The sequence below is a fragment of the Bos indicus genome, chromosome 25 (genome assembly GCF_029378745.1).
Source record: "Bos indicus isolate NIAB-ARS_2022 breed Sahiwal x Tharparkar chromosome 25, NIAB-ARS_B.indTharparkar_mat_pri_1.0, whole genome shotgun sequence".
Lineage (NCBI taxonomy): Eukaryota > Metazoa > Chordata > Mammalia > Artiodactyla > Bovidae > Bos > Bos indicus.
Window position 1 is genome coordinate 30,138,158 of NC_091784.1, and position 17,105 is coordinate 30,155,262.

At 48.4% G+C, this 17,105-nt stretch overlaps 1 protein-coding gene across 2 annotated transcripts in view; it reads left to right on the forward strand.

Annotated features, from left to right (window-relative positions):
- Positions 1 to 14,191, forward strand: part of CALN1 (calneuron 1) — a 462,940-nt gene extending 448,749 nt beyond the window's left edge. For both annotated transcript variants that reach the window (XM_019988189.2, XM_070779998.1), the window contains one exon: positions 6,679 to 14,191. In XM_019988189.2, the coding sequence (XP_019843748.2) occupies positions 6,679 to 6,806 (128 nt within the window). In that variant the 3' untranslated portion in view covers positions 6,807 to 14,191. The remainder of the gene's footprint in view (positions 1 to 6,678) is intronic.
- The last annotated feature ends 2,914 nt before the right edge of the window (positions 14,192 to 17,105 follow it).

Here is a 17,105-nt window from a genome sequence, read left to right on the forward strand (position 1 = left end):
ATGAGATTCAATTGCTCACTAAGTCCAGGAGCTACAATCCCACACGCCGCAGGGTGACTAAGCCCACATGCCACAACTCCTGAAGCCCACGTGTCTAGAGCCCATGCTCTGCAGCAAGAGAAGCCCCTACATGCTGCAATTAAGCCTACATGCTGCAATTAAGACCCAACACAGCCAAAAAATTATATATACACACACACACACTCAGGAGAAAGACATAGAAAAAATCACCAATAGCGTGATGTATTCTTGCCATTTTAAGTGTTCAAAAAGATCAAGAAGGAATAGGTTCCTTGAGAAATTAAGCACAGAGTTACCATATGACCCAGCAATTTGGCCCCTAAATTTGTACCCAAGAGAACTGAAAACACATCCACACAAACACTTGTATTAGTACATGAACGTTCATAGCAGCATTATTTAAAATAGCAAAAAAAAAAAAAAAAAAAAAGAAACAACACAAATGTCGGTGAATGGATAAGCAGAATGAGGCACATCCATTCAATGGAATATTATTCAGCCACAAAAAGGAATGAAGTACTCATCAGTGCTACAGCATAGATGTACCTGGAAAGGATAAGTGATAGAAAGTGAAAGTAAAAGTGAAGTCGCTCAGTCGTGTCCGACTCCTTGCGACCCCATGAACTGTAGCATACCAGGCTCCTCCCTCCATGGGATTCTCCAGGCAAGAGCACTGGAGTGGGGTGCCATTTATAGAAGCCAGACACAAAAGGTCACGTAGTGTATGGTTCAGTGTATATGAAGTGCCCAAAAGAGGCAAATCCATAGAAACAGAAAGTGGATCAGCGATTGCCAGGGGCTGGGGAGGCTAGGGGATGAGGAATGACTTCTAATGTGTTTGGTGTTTCTTTTTAAAGTGATGAGAACATTCTAGAATCAGGTGGTGATGGTTTCACAACCTGTGGGAATGTACTAAATACCACTGGATTGTACACTCTAAAAGGGTGAATTTTATGTCATGGGTTCTACCTCAATTAAAAGTAAGTAAATATTAAGAGCTGGTACAAAGAAGAACACTCATGCCTGTCGTGTCCAACTCTTTGCAACCCCATGGACTGTAGCCTGCCAGCTTCCTCTGTCCATGGAATTTTCCAGGCAAGAATACTGGAGCGGGTTGCCATTTCCTTCTCCACAAGATCTTTCTGACGCAAGGATCAAACCTGCATCTCCTGTGTCTCCTGCATTGGTAGTCTCTTAACTCAGAGACAAAGAGCTCCATCATTTAAAAATATTTAAATATGAGGCACTTTGAGAGCAGGATAGATGTTCGGGAGAAGCCTCATGGAAAAGTTAAGTTGGGGTTAGGCCTGGAAGAAATGAGAGGGAAGGTAGGGTAAGCACCATTAGCAGAGGGAAAAGTATGAACAGTGCTGCAGAGTCTTAGGTAGAGAAGAAACCTGCCAGGCTGGGACAGAGCTTACTGGGGGAGGGAAGGAGCCATGGTCTCAGAACAGAAGGAGATAGGAGGTGATCTGTGGTTCTACCTGCCGAGCTCAAGAGCTGGACAGAACTGCTTCCCCCAGCTAGGCAGGGGGTGGGGGAGCTTTGCAGGGAGATTGCAGGGTGTGGTGATGCATAGCAAGCATGGCTCCAAGAGGGTGAGTCTGGCTGCAGTGCAGGATGAATCATTGAGGGAAGAGACCAAGGCAAAGTTCTGGGAGCATCGGGTGTAGGCTCAGCCCAGGACTCCTGCAGGAAACAGGAGGAAAACCAGCACCTCTTTTCTCTGATCCTCAGAGGATACAGGGAGGAAACGGTGCATTTCTCTGGCAAGTTACGGTTGCACCTAGCTTTTACTATTTTATGAGCTGGTTTATCTCAGAACTAATTCTTGACATTAGCAGAACAGTTATCATTGGCTCCTTTTACAGAGAGAGAAACTGAGGCTCAAAGAAGTTCAGCCTCTTGCCCAGGGTTCTTCCTCAGTGCAGTGAGGAGAAGTCATGTCTCCAGCTTCCAGTGCATCCTGGGCTGACCTGTCATCTTGTTGGGGAAACCAAGCATAGACATCGAGAATAAAAAAATACACCAAAGTATGCTGCTGCTAAGTCGCTTCAGTCGTGTCCAACTCTGTGCGACCCCATAGACGGCAGCCCACCAGGCTCCCCCGTCCCTGGGATTCTCCAGGCAAGAACACTGGAGTGGGTTGCCATTTCCTTCTCCAATGCATGAACGTGAAAAGTGAAAGTGAAGTCGCTCAGTCGTGTCCGACTCTTAGCAACCCCATGGACTGCAGCCCACCAAGCTCCTCCGTCCATGGGATTTTCCAGGCAAGAGTACTGGAGTGGAGTGCCATTGCCTTCTCCGACACCAAAGTATAGTGCAAGGCAAATATCTGATAGCCAAAGACAGGCATTCAATTATCAACAAGCATAGCAATTAGCGCTGGGTTACACTGCTGACCGCACCAAGTGTTTGAAGTGTATTTCCTTTTAACTAAAGTTTAAGAATTGAGACAAATGAAAGCAACGTGTAGTTAACATTCTCTTTTTGGGAAGACTAAAGCATTTTCTTTGTATCTTTCTATGGCTGCACTTTTCTATTGCTAAACAAATGATCAAGAATTTGTACAGAACTTTGGAACCTCCATGTTCGAATCAGACCTGGGTCCAAATCCCACCGTTTTCATTTGTCAAATGATCTTGGACTCTACTTCTCCGAACGTCAGAGCCCTTGCCTACTGAATGAGGATGACGTACTCAACTCTTTGAGGACTATCGCTATCAATTCTGCCAGGACATCTATAAAGCACCTAATGTGTACGTTGCCCACTGATGTGGGTGTTCACTAACTAAAGAGTTTTTTCAAGGTTTACAAAGGGGAATTAGAACTCACTGGGCACAGACAACATCCCAGTACCTTCCTATGTTCTTAATCCTCACCACAAGGTAGGTCTTATTAACCCCCATTTTACAGATGAGGAAACCGAGGCCCAGGGAACTTGGCTTGCCCAAGGTCAAACAGCTACTGTGTGGGATAATGTAATTGTGATTCAGATTTGGGTCTGGCTCCAGAAGTCATGACTTTTTCACTCTGCCACACCACTTCCCTGCGAGTGACTTCCCTGATGGTCCAGTGCTTAAGATTCTGCCTTGCAGTGCAGGGGACACAGGTTTGGTCCCTGGTCAGGGAACTAAGATCTCAGAAGCGGTGAAGCCACGAGGCCCACATGCCACAACTACTGAGCCCGGACGCCACAACTGGAGAATCCGTGTGCCTCAAGGAAAGATTCTATGGGACCCAATGAAGATCCTGCGTACTGCACCTAAGACCTGACACAGCTAAATAAATACATGTTTTTAAAGAGAGTAGAGCAATTATATTAAAAAAAAAAAAAAAATACTGGATGTGAAAGGAGTCTCCTTCTTGACCAGAGTCTGAAAATCAGACTCCAATGATGAGGGGTTTCAGAGCGACCCAGGCGTGACCTGGAGGCTTCCCTCTGCTTACAGGGCTCAGGTCTGGATCCAGACTCATGGCCTCAGGAACCAACTATTAGGTCCCCAGGCCTTCCGTCCTTTCTTATTTCTCCCCTCCCACGCTTTGAAGGATTTTTAGATCAAAGGTGCAGCCGCTCTCCTGGGGGATAATCCTATTCCCTGTAACCTTGTTTTCTGGGTGTCCTTCACAAAGCAGGGCTTCCGCAAAAAATCCCTCCCTCAGCCCAGTCACACAGTTTTTCTTTCCCTTAAGCCTTCACCAGCCCTCAGGACAGGAAGGTAGAAGTCTGCCTTCCGAAGCATTTCTATGCTGAGGAGCAGCTCAGAATAAATTAGCTAGTCCTCAGAAAGTGTGAGATGCGCCACTTCCACATCCTCATCTTATTTTCTACTTGGGTCCCTTCCTTCCCAAACGCTACCTCCCTTTTCCTTCCTGAGGGCTGCTATCTTTTCACATTTTGCCCATTCCTGGGGGCAGGCACATCTCCGCACCAAGGAAATTTTCTTCCTCCAGGTAAGAACTTTTAAGATTCTAAGACCCAGGCATGATGAGCAAGTGGTAGAGAACAGAGCCAAAAATACTTTCAATCACCCGAGGGAAGCCCAGTGGGCCCAGAAGGATTAAAGATAACAAGCCGAGGCCTGATAGACAAGGCAGAAATAGCCAACAGGTCTCGGGGAGGAGGGTGACAGAAGCTGTGCTGGGAGTGCTGGGTCTCTGTGGAGTGCGGCTTGCTAGAGGAACTTTCTGGTGGATGTAATTTTTAGAGGCCCCTCAACGCCTTGTCTCAGGGGAAGCTAGAAACATCACACGCTACCTGCTTCTTCTCTGCTATTTCTAGGGCTTTAGATGAGCCATTGAGTGTCAGGGAGGAGAGGAACTTGAACTTTTTTGCAGGTTTTTTTTAAAAGGTATGTGGACCCTACTTTGACCATTTTCTTTTGCCATGCTTCTTTCTAGCAGAGAGTAATTTTAAGGGAAATTATATTTTTTTCTCCAGTTAATTTGGCCTAAAGAAAAACCAACGTACAATAGAATGTCTAGCAGAAGGACCCCTTTGCAAAATGAAAGCTAATCTGAAAATGTTCTTCTGTCCTGGTCTTGGGTTTCCACAATACCCCCATCCCCACGCGCGGACACACACACGCATTCACGCACATAAACATATGCAGTCCTCCGGTCCCCAGCAACTCAAACTCTCTCAGACCTTTGGGCCCCACCCAGACCTCCTGAATGAAAAGCTCTGAGTGGGGGAGGGCCCAGAGATTCCTTAGTCACCTGGTGCACGTTTACCAAATCGCTTCAGTGTGTCCAGCTCTTTGTGACCCCTCGGACTGTAACCTGCCAGGCTCCTCTGTCCATGGGATTCTCCAGGCAAGAATACCGGAGTGGGTAGCCATGCCCTCCCATGTTCAACCCAAGGATTGAACCCCAGTCTCTATGTCTCCTGCATTGGCAGGTGGGTTCTTTATCACTAGAGCCTGGAGAGCTTATTAAAAACACACATTCCTGGTCTCCAGCCCCAGAGATTGGATTCAGTCATCCTATGGAGGGGCTGGAGAATTCACATTGATATCAAATTCCCAGATGGTGCTGATGCTGCTAATCCAGTGAGTAGCCCTGAGGTAGGTAGCCTTCCCACCAGCCTCCCAGGAAGGGGTTTCTGCCTCATAGTAGGTGGGAAACTGTGTATAAACACCACTGCAGGACCACGAATGGACAGGGAAGGAGGTGAGATGAAAAGAGGAAAAAGGAGGAAAAGAAATTCTGTCATGGGAAACAATGCCTGGAGGAGAGACCTGTCCCTCTTTTTTTCAAAGCTTTTCCTTTCTTGGGACTTCCCTGGCAGTCCAGTGGTTAAGACTCTATGCTTCCAATGCAGGGGTTTGAGTTCTATCCCTAGTCAGGGAACTAGGATCCCATGTGCTGAGCAGCCAAGAAAAAAAAAAAAAAGCGTTTCCTTTCTTGTTATTTCCATCTCCCTATTTCTGGTCTATATTCGTAAACCATATTTGTTATTGCTTCCTGATCAAGACCAACTAATGGTTTCTTGTGGGTCTTATAAAAATGGTGACACAAGACCTCGCCCAACAGAAAGATGAAGAGAGTGCCACCCCAGGAGCCAAGGTTAGACCCTTGGTGCCACAGAATCTGGGGGCAGGGACACCCTGCCTCCAAAAAGTATGAGAGGAGTTCATGCCTCCCTGCTTCATGCTGTCCACAGTGCTCATGGTCCCCATGTCTCAGATCTCATCAGGCACAGGGTCACCTGGGTAAACATGGACGATCACTGGCCCAACTCTCATGCATGCATGCTAAGTCGCTTCAGTCGTATCTGACTCTTTGCAACCCTATAGACTGTAGCCTGCCAGGCTCCTTGGTCCATGAGATTCTCCAGGCAAGAATACTGGAGTGGGTTCCCATTTCCTACTCCAGGGGATCTTCCTGACCAAAGGATCAAACCAAGTCCCTTATGTCTCCTGTATTGGCAGATGGGTTCTTTTACCACTAGCGCCACCTGGGAAGAACCCACTTCCAGAGTTGCCCATTCAGTAGATCTGCGGGATGCAGGGGTGGCCTGAGAATTTGCATTTGAATAAGCTCCTGATGATGCCATGCTGCTCACCCAGGAACCCTGCTCTCGAGACACTGACATGCATATTCGCCATAATGCTGTAAGTCGCTTAGAGTCACTTCAACCATCAGCCACCCTAGGAACAATCCTAGGGAAGGTAAGTGTCTTCCAGCCCCGAAGGAGTCTGTAGCGAAGCACTGGAACCTGGTTCTGTCTGTACCAGCTGCCTCAGACATGGGAGACTGGTGCTCTGCAAAAAACGGGCATGGCAGGCCTGAATGATGCCTTCGGTGAGACTCACTCTAAAAGGTTGCCTATTTCCTCCATTGCTGTAGCTCCATTATCGCATCCAGAAGCCTGTACCTCCCAATGAACATCACATCTGTCATGATTTTTGTTCTAGAAGTTTTGCCACCTCCTACCACCTGCCAGGACACGGGATGCCCAGTGTCCTCCCAGAGCTGACCTGGAGATGCTTTGTTGGAAGTGACCAGTCTTCATGCTGGGGGCTGGTCCCTGGGTTTGTTGAGGAAGAGGTGCCCGGTCCCCAACCCCTTCTCACTGTGTCGTTTTTCTCTCCCCTCCCCACCCTCTCTCCCCGCCTCCTGACCCTCTGCTCCCCTCTCCTCTCCTCCCCGCAGTGCATTCCCAGAAGCAGAACAGACAGACCTGTGTCCGGAAGAGCCTCATCTGCGCCTTCGCCATGGCCTTCATCATAAGCGTCATGCTGATTGCGGCCAACCAGATCCTCCGGAGCGGCATGGAGTAGCCGCCTCCCCAGCAGCTGCGCTCCCGGCTCCGCGCATGTGCTTGCCCCGCGGGCAGACTCGTCCTCCACACAAGCGGATGCGGACGGTGCAGAGCGGCACCGTCTGGCGCAGAACCCAAGGTTGCAGTGCAACCCCGTGTTGTGGCAAACCCACTCCATCCCCTTGGCAGGTACACAAAAGGGCTGTCTTCAATGCTTTAATGGTCTTGTTTCCAAATGCAATAAATAGCCAGGAGTTCCGGACGACCGCTTCAAACGCCGGTAGGACCTCGAAAAGAGAAACTTTACGTTCATCTCGGGATTCCCATGGCAATCCAGGTTGGCGGTGTGAGGGAGCAAGAGAGAGGCTGACCACCACCGCGCCCCCTTCGTTCTCCCCGGGGGTCAACTGGAGACTCCCCCGACCTCCACCTCCACCTCCACCCCCACCCCAGGGCGACCCTCAAGTCCCAAGAGGCTGACTTCTGGGTTGCTGAAGAAGTGGACGTTCCTGTCCCACCCTGGCTTCCTTCCTCCACCCAGTGGAGCCCCCTCCCCACCCAGACGTGAGGGGAAAGCCATTGAAGGGGGTGCAGCGCCCAGCGGTCTGCAGGGTGCACCCCTCCGCTTCCGGTCTACTGCCTTTTCTACGGGACTCTTGTTGGCAGAGTTGGGGAGCCCTCGGTTTCCGTCGGCACTTGGCTTTCTGTTCCTAGAGCACACCGCGCACCAGCATTTTGGAATCTGCAGAGAGCCTTTCTCCCAGCTTTGCCGCCTGTGCTGCCATTTAGACGACAGAGAAGCATAGCCGTGGGCATCTCTATAACCTGACACACAGACAGACGTATCTATCGGGCTTCTTCAGGTGTGACATCCATCCATCGTCCCTCATCGCTTTACTGCTGATAGTAGCCTGTCCTCCGACACACATCCCTGCCTCTTGGGCTGGGTCGTTTGGGGATGGGGAGGGGCCGCGGCTGGTGGTGAAGGAGGTGTTTGTTGCAAGCCACGCCCCAGCTGTCCAGAGTGATGGAGTCTGAACACATCACCATGTGTAAGAGACCTCTGTAAGTCAAGGTCCTTGTGCGCTCGCCTTTCTCTCATCTTCAGATTTGCTTTGTTAGTCTGTCTTTCCCAGATAGAGAAACACCATCCCAACGGGAAAGATGGAAGGATCCAACGATTGTATTTCATGTAACATGGTCCTGCAGTTGGATTCTGCAACTGACTCATTTTCATGAGAAAATGAAAAGATGTTAATAAGCTCAGCCGACTCCACAAGTAAAACATTTCTGTTGGGGAAGGGAAGTGAAGCCAACCCCATCTCAAGTCTCTGATTTCCGGACTTTTCCTAGTTGCCATATCCACCACCGTCACTCACCCAAGCTCGAGTAGTCTGATTAGCCAGTAATCTTTCGTAGTAGTACTTCCCTTTGTATGTTTCCAAGCTCAGGTCTTGATTTCTGTGGTGGGATTGTCTTGCTCCTCTTTCTTTCCATTGCATCCTAGAGCTACAAGCTTTTCCTCCGTCCCTTTTCCCTTTTCATTCAGTATGGAGGTGCCAGACTCCTCTTTTGCTGCACCAAGTGGTTTTGGGGGTGCGGTGTGTGTTTTGGAATCCCTCCTCAAGCCTCCTGTCCCTTTCTGCCCTCTCCCTCCAGTCTTCTCAGACTTGGAGCACCCAAGCTGTCAGCTTGGGGTCTTCTTCCAAATTACCCCTGCAAGCACTTTGGACAACAGCCCGGGAGCAGCTCTCAAAATTTCCCCACTGCAAATATCCAAAATGAGCACAAGTAGAAATAGGGTTTGAGCCATAGCATGGAGGGAGGAGCAGGAGTCAGCTCCCTGGAGCCTGGGAGGTTGTGAGTGAGTCCCTCTGTGAAAAATGCCCAGGGTCCCCCACATCCAGGCCAAGTAAGGCAGCGACCTGCCCACCCCTCTTGCCCGCCCAGCCCTGCCAGACACTGTGTGTCTGTCTGCCTCTCCTCTCTCCCCTCTTGCCTGACTCACCTCCATCCCTCAGGACCAGACTTCAGAACAAGAACAGGTGCAAATGCAGAATATGAACGCACAGGGCAAGTTCACCGTTAGTTTCCACCCTAAGCAGTTTGCCCCTTCTCTCTCTCTTTTAACTGGACTTAAGTAAAAGGGACTCCATGAATGACTCAGCCATGTCCTCCTGGGGAAAGGGGTATGAGAGACACCAGGTAGACTGGATCCAGACGCCAGGGGTGACTCTTAAAGGACCCTGCCCTATGCGAGGGCAGTGCTGCAGGTGATGCTGGACTTCAGGGCAAAAAACAAAGAGTACTTCTAGAAAGTACAAGTGCTTGTGCCTCCTCCTGGGGGGAAGGGACCTTGACGGATATGAGGGTTAAACCTTAGAGAAATTAGCTGCTGTGTAAGCAAGGAAATCTAGAAAGACACCGACAGCCTGTTTCCCAACAAGTCCTCAGCATCCTCTCCCTAAAGAGGACCCTTTTCATCTCTCCTAGTGACCAGGAAGTAAGTTCATCCTACCCAGGAGAAAATCTAGGAGAAGGTGTCCTAGAGAGGATGACTTCTAAGGATGTTGCTAAGGAGAGAGGGCAAGAAAGATGCCATAGACTTTGATGGGCTTGAAGTTAACCTCCTACCGTGGTAACCTCACACACTGTGCCAGGGCCTGAGTGTGTGGAAACAGCCCAGAGGCAGTGGCAACCTGCAGGCTCTGGGTGCTAAGAGCTGACACCCTGGCAGCTTTGCCTGGATGGTCTGTCAACGGTACTGGGTATAAGATGTTGGCTTCCCACTGTCCCACTCCAAGTCCTGTCCACACCCATGATACTTCAAGCCAGTCAACACCTTCCACACTGTGGGATTTCCTGCGTGCCTGGACGAAGACTCTAGGAGTCCCGGTCCTCCAGTGTGCCATGCGGCCCCTGGCTGGAGGGGACCTCTGCAGAAGCTGAGAGGGAGTAAATCAACTCTTACTCTGTCCTCCCAGTGAGTAGACTTAGGAATCTCCTATGGGGTGGCTGAGTGACTGGCAAACCAAGCTCGGCTCATTCTTGTCCTCTATACCACCTCTTCCTACCACACGAGTGATGATTTGGGAGTCATATGCGTGAGAGACAAGGGGTACAGACCCTGATCCCCAGAGAAGCTGTCTCCCATCACTCCCAGAGCCCCCAGACAGGACCCAGCCCGGGAACTATTAACCGTGGCTTCTGGCATATGTGTGGGTCCCACATGACCACCAATCTGGTTAAAAAAAAAAAAAAAGGGTGTTGCCATGGAAACCCTTGCATTCCACCCTGAGTGTGCCAAGACTCACAAAAATAGGGAACATTTCCTTAAAGAACAAACACTTGGGCTCAGCCTGCTTGCATTCTGACTCCCCGAATCCATAGCCCGCTGGTGGGAGAAATTAGCCTGAAAGAAGCTCTGCCTTTGTCTCTTCTGTTTGGACCTGTCCTTCTATTTGCTCAGGAGAACAGGAGCCAGGTGGTACCTTCCCCACCTCCCAGAGCCCAGAGCAAAGACCCCCTGAATCTGGGCAAAAAGGCAGGAATGCCACCTGGAAAACAAAAAATATTTTAAGCCCATCTTTAAAAGCATCTGTTTGCCTGTTGAGAAGCTTTCCCACAAGCCAGAAACGTGAACTAAAGTGAACTGAGGTTTACATGTGGTCCTCGGCCAGTCCAGTGGTTTCAGAAGTTTCTAGGTGTTTGATTTGCCAAGAACAAGATTTGTACAACATGTCTTCTGTCTTGAAACCTGCTACCTGTCTCAGTTTGCACCTGACGAATGGTCTCCTGTCTGCTGTTAAGCCAAAAGAACCTAATGAAAGATTGCACGCTTATTTTGATAATCATGTCCCCATCCCAACCTCCCATCCACAGAATCACAAAGTGATGTATTGAAGAGCTGGGAGAGAGAAATTTATCCTTTATTCCAAACGCCTTCTCTCGGCTTAAGTCCAGACTCAGGTCATAAATCAAAGAGAGCTTTGCTCGTAACCAATAGCTAGCAGCCTCCCTGGGACAGTAGAGGACATGACCGGAAAAGTAGGGTGTGACCCCCAAGATCCTCAGCATGGCTGGCATGGCCGTGCGTGGCTGCACGCCTTGAAGCCCTGTTCTGCTGTGCTCTTCTGCTCTGCCCCCATGGAAGCTACTGAGTTCTGCTCCTCGAACCATACTGGTCATTTACTGCACTGACTATTTGTCCAAAAGTCTGTAGTGATCGTGTTATTCATTCTATCCCACTAAGATACTCAGAAGGCCTGGAACCCGACTGCAAAAAGAAGGGGCCCCTTTTTCTATAATACCATGATGATACAGATGGATTTGGGCTTCTAAACTTGGGCAATATACTGGTTGTGTTGCCAGGAGGACTGTGGAGCCATCTTCCCTGGAGATCATTTATCTGAAATGAGCTCAGATTTCTCCTTGGCCTCTTCTGCAGTCACGCCAGGGTGAAGAGTTCATAACCTAAAGATCCGGCTCTAGCCATCCTCCACCACCACCTCTACTCCCCCAGAAGGGGAAAAATATCCTTCAGGAACAGAAAAGAAGCATTATTCCACAGCTAAGGTTTTCAATTTGAATTATTTAAAGCAATGGAGAAATAGAGCAGGGTTCAGGCTGCCTCTTTCGGACACTGTCTCCATGACAATTTAAATGTCAGAACTGTTCAGCTTCACTTCTTCCTTCCTTTGACTGAGTCACTCAGGGGACTGTCCTCCATTATGTGGCCTTGTCATAGGCACTTGGTTTGGAGGGAAAAGGTCAGGCGTGCAGACCAGCCAAGCACTTCTCTTAGTGTCCTATGCTCTGTGCTAAGTCCACAGTCATTGAAATAGCCATGGTTTCTAGTGAATATTGGTTTAGGACCCTCTTTATAAGGTCTCAAGAGACCAGATAACAATACTCAAAAAGCCTTGGAGGCAAAATTAATGTGATTGTTGGCTTGAAATATAGTCACAAAGAATCATGTTCTGCCAGTCCCCCAAAGACAGTCGTCTGAAGTTGGGAAAAACTTGCCAAGTATCCTGCCTTCCTGCCCCTGCCTTGGGTAGCTTATCCATTGAGCACATCCCCCCCCCAATTCTGTGCCCCCCATATTGGGTGTAGCTCTCATCTGCCTCTTTTCCTTGAGAAAGCTGGCTTGGCTTTCAAACCCATGCTTCTCGCAGTGTTACACATTATTGTTCAAGTGAAACGGAAGTAGAGGCTGGAATTTTCCAGGGGAGTAGAGCAGCAGGATAATTAGGGAGGAATATTCCAGGGAATGTAAAATTCAAGTATGATGTTGCTTCATCCCTGTACCTGGGAGAGAAAAAGTTTTTAAAAGGTGGCTGTGGCTGATCTCTGAACATTTTCCATATACATCTGGTCTACCCTGGGAGCCTAGATGGGCTTGAGTGCCATAGGGCTGCTGCCCACCAACCTGATCCCAACCACATGCACTGGGAGCTTCAAGAGGGGGCTGGTAGCTCACCTTTCCTTGGGGGATGCTGATTTGCCAAACCCCAAAATGCCTTTCCCAGAGTGCTCTGTCTGGGCTCAGACCTGTTGAGGCTAGGAGAGAAGACATTAGTACTGGATATGTAAGCAACTCGGTCAGCCAGAAAGATCAGAGGAGGCAGGGCCCCAGGTGCCTCTGCCACCCACCGGTCAGATAATTCTGAGTGGTTTTCCCTCCCAGCCTCAGTCTTCTCATCTCTAAAACAAGAGGAAAGGTCAACCTGATGACTCAGAAGAGCCCTCCTCTTGTGACTATCTGAAACAAATCAAAGTGAATTCCCACACTTGATAGGGTCCCTATGTCCCCTATGAATTGTATTAAGAACTTTTTTTTTTTAATACAAATCCCCAGAGGCCGTTGTGATAAAGTATCTCTTTTGGTGTCCTTTGTCTGTAGATGAAACAATGCAATGTCCAGTGCGTCTTGTAGACAGGAGGTTTTGTTTGTTCCCTGAGGACTTGCTGATTCAAGGGAGCATCCAAGAAGGGCTTTGTGTCCTGTCTGAGCCAGGGTCAAAATGAAGGGCATGGGGTCACTGTACCTCAGGTCACATGGATCAGAATTCCTGACTAAGGAGGGTAAAACAAAGCCAGATTCCGGGAAAAGATGCAGTTTCCCCATCTGAAAAAGCCTGACTGGAAGTTACTGAGTATAAAGAGCACAACTTTTGGTCATTTCTTTCTTTACTCATTTTTCTGACCCTTGGAACAGCAGTTCCTGTACGTGTGATAGTGGCTTGTAATTATTCGTACCACTGCAGAAGGAAGAGAGTCATGGTCTCTGGGGATTGTTAGGAATTCGATTAACTGTCTGGGGAGACAGGCACCAGCAACACTCCTTAGATGGCTGATGAGTGATGCTGAGCACAGGTGCCTGCTTTAGAAGCGATCCACCCATGATGAAGGATAAAGGGCAGAGAGAGCGCGGTTACAGGGTCCACACAAGTCTCCAGCCCTCTGCCCATGACAACCTAAAATCCTATGTCTCTCTCCTGTTTTTTTCTTTTTCTTTTCCTGAAGTAAATGGAGGTCCCAGTCATTGTTTTTCTAGTGAGCCCCAACTGCTCTTTCCTGCAAAGTCCTAGATTGGCCAGGGAAGGGTCCTCTGAGCTCCTGGTGGAAACTGACTCAAGTCGCCGTCGGCTCTCTCCAAGGAAAATCAAAGAACGCGCTTTCTTTCTAATCTGGGAGTCAGGCTTCGGGGGTCTTTGAATGGCTTCTTAGTGGGGTTTGATTTTCTTTCCCAATTGGAAGTCTAGGAAGAAGCTATTTGTCCAAGGACTCACCAAAGACAATGCCCTTGGAGGAAAATCAGCCCCCAAATCTGGCTGGGGAATGGGTTGGCAAGCTGTCATCTGCTGGGGGTTGGGGTTGTTGTGATCCTAGGGGTCCTTGGAATTGAGATGTGAGTTTTTTTCCAAAGCACAGTGGTAAATGGCGGGATGCAAATTGGAGCACAGATAAGGATTATTACAAGCAGAATGACAAGAGCTTGGCAGATCTCCTATCCAGAATAGGCCACTAAGACTGCAATCCTGGGTCACAATCTTCCCATTTACCTCATTCATATTCCATCTCTTTTATTTTTCCATTCAGTATTCATTGATGATTTCTGCTATTAAATAATGAGAGAGTCAGCAGATTAGTCAGAAGAAAATCTTTATATAAAATGTAAATACTAATATAAATTAACTTGGCATGCAACTTACTGATCTCATGAAGTACATATTATTATTATGTTATCTTAGTGTATAAAGGAAACCTGACTGCCATATTTACCAGATGTTTTCTCTAACCAAACTTGTCTGTAAATATATAATCTGTATAAAAAAAAGAGTCTAATTTACCATTATTTATGCAATAGAAAAGAATAAAAGTTTTTTTTTTTTCTTTTGATGAGAGATTCAGCTTGTTATCTGGGGGTGTTATTTGCAAAAGTGTCGTAAAATTCATTTCCATGACCCTGAAGGGCAACCAGATCTGTCTGCTGACTGGCCAGCAACATCACCCGCTTCCAAGAAGCAAGAAGCCTGCAAGAAGCCTGCAAGAAAGCTGCCGGGGATCTGGTCTTTGGCGAGGCTTCGGAGGGGGAATGATTGACAGCAGGGGCAGTAGCTGACTATGGAGCATATGGTGAGAAATAGGAACCAGCTTCCGGCTGGGGAGCAGACAGTCTAATTAAGAAAACTTTGCAGACACCCAAGCTAATGGTGTTAGCCTCTGGGATTCCATTTGCCAAGCCCTTCCCAATATTAGTATTCAGGCACTGCTTAGCTTTTGCTTAAACATTTGGAATTTTTCATGTTAGTTAAGCTTCTTGGGCATAGGAAAAAGAAACCACACATTCCCTTATAATATATATAAGGAAATGTGCTGTGCTCTGCTTAGTCTCTCTGTCATGTCTGACTCTTTGCGACCCCAGGGACTATAGCCCCCCAGGCTCCTCTGTCCATGGGATTTTCCAGGCAAGAATACTGGAGTAGGTTGCCATTTCCTACTCCAGGAGATCTTCCTAAATGTCTTAAGTCAAAAATCTTGAGTTTCCTATGAGTAGAGTCTCGCAGTGTCTCAGGGTCCTCTCTTCTGAGTACTGCATCTTATATACCTTCTCAGGGGAAACTTAACGAGGTAAAATCACTAAGCTTTGCTTTTTGCTTAAAAATCCTAAATATAGAGTGTTCTACAAAAAGCACATGTTCCCCCACCCCTTCTGTTAAAGGGGGCCTCTGGCAAATTCCAGTGAGATAATAACTTAGTTTTTATCATCTCTGATCTGGGTTTTAAGAATTATTTTTTATTATAAGGGAATAGTTAGTGATGAATATTCATTCTCCTGGGTACTTACTCCAGGAGGGGGTGTCATGCAGGACAAAAGACTCACCAGAGGGCTGAGAACAGAACTCCAGTCTGACCCATGACCATGGAGATCATGAAGCCTGAAGGCTCAGAGATAATATCCAGGACAAAACAAAGCTATCCCTCAGAAGGTGAAGTATCTTTGAATTTATTGGGATTTTTCCATACTTCTGGTGATAAGTGAATGCCTTTGTCTTTTTCTTTTTTTTAAGGTAAGTGAATTTCAAAGGCTTTTCTTTCAAACAAAGGTATGTCTGCCACCCTGTGTGCAATTAGAAAGCCATGCCCCGGGACTTCCCTGGTGGTTCAGTAGTTGGGACTTCATCTTCCAATGCAGTGGGTGCAGGTTCAATCCACAGTCAGGGAGCTAGGATCCTGTGTGCTTTGTGGCCAAAAAAACCCAAGACATAAAAAATCAGAAACAGCATTGTAACAAATTCACAAAAGACTTTAAAAATGGTCCATGTCAAAAGTCTTAAAAAAAAAAAATTAGAAAGCCGTGCCCATCGCTTCTCCTGCCAGTTCTGGAAGGTCTACCTGTGGCAGGTTGCCTGGCCTTGAACGAAAAAGGATGGGTGGCCTCCCTGATGGAGGAACTGAGGTCATGTTTCCAGGTTGCTCTCACTCACCCCCCTGGTTTTACTTCAACCCAGTACACTTGTGCTTTACTCACTGGTGATGGACCAAGAGAGGACGCAGCTGCTCTCCAGCCCCCTGGCTAATCGTGCCCAGGTCCTGGGGCATCCACTGTATGTGGGGCCATGCTGCAGCCCCCCAAGCACAGGCCAGTGTGTAGCCGGAAGACTCTTCTGACTTGGGACGTCTCCAGCCCTGTAGCAGTGCTCAGAGGCAGCAAGGCCCCACTCTCAACTTCTGAATTTCCTAGAATTAGAAGTAAAGGTACCATTGATGCTACAGGGCTGTGCCAAGGTGACAGGCTGGTAGACGCTTTGGGGCTTGGCGCCCCACTCTGGCTCTCATAAACCTTGTCCCCATTTTTTTTTTTCTATGCTGTCAAGATAATTTGAAGTTAACTGATCTTTAAACACGGCGGCAGTTCCCAACCCTGGTTGCACATAGGAATTGCCTGGGGAAAAAAATCCAAAGTCTTGGGACCAGCCCCAGATGCCATGATTCCATCGCTCTGGGATGCAGCCTGGGCTCAGGGATGCTCGCTCTCCAGGGGATTGTTTTCAGGGTGAAGCACCAGGGCAGCAGGTTCCTACTCTTTCTGATTTGGGTCATTTCCAGAGAAACAGGTCAGTCCTCTTAGCACTGCGCTATGCTCGGTCATGTCCAGCTCTCTGCGGCCCCATGGACTGTAGCTCCTCTGTCCACGAGATTTCCCAAGCAAATTGGGGCGGGTTGCCATTTTCTCCTCCAGGGGGTCTTCCGGACCCAGGGATGGAACCCGCCTGTCCTGTGTCTCCTGCATTGGGAGGCAGATTCTGTGCTACTAGCGCCACGTGTCGGCACAACGGCCTTCAGGGTGTGTTCCCTCAACTAGAACCTGGGAACTTGCTAGAAAGGCAAATTCTCAGGCTACGTGGAATATTTCCTGCCCTGACAGTGAACAAGGGGCTTTCCTGGTAGCTCAGTTGGTAAAGAATCTGCCTGCAATGCAGGAGACACTGGTTCGATTCTTGGATTGGGAAGAGCTGCTGGAGAAGGGATAGGGTACCCACTCCAGTATTCTTGGGCTTCCCTTGTGGCTCAGCTGGTAAAGAATCCACCTGCAATGTGGGAGACCTGGGTTTGATCCCTGGGTTGGGAAGATCCCCTGGAGAAGGGAACGGCTACCCACTCCAGTGTTCTGGCCTGGAGAATTCCATGGACTGTATAGTCTGTGGGTTCGCAAAGAGCTGGACATGACTGAGTGACTTTCACTTTCACTTTTTTATAAGTGAACAAGGATGTCATAGTCATCAGCAATTGTGACCTTCCAGTGTGAGCC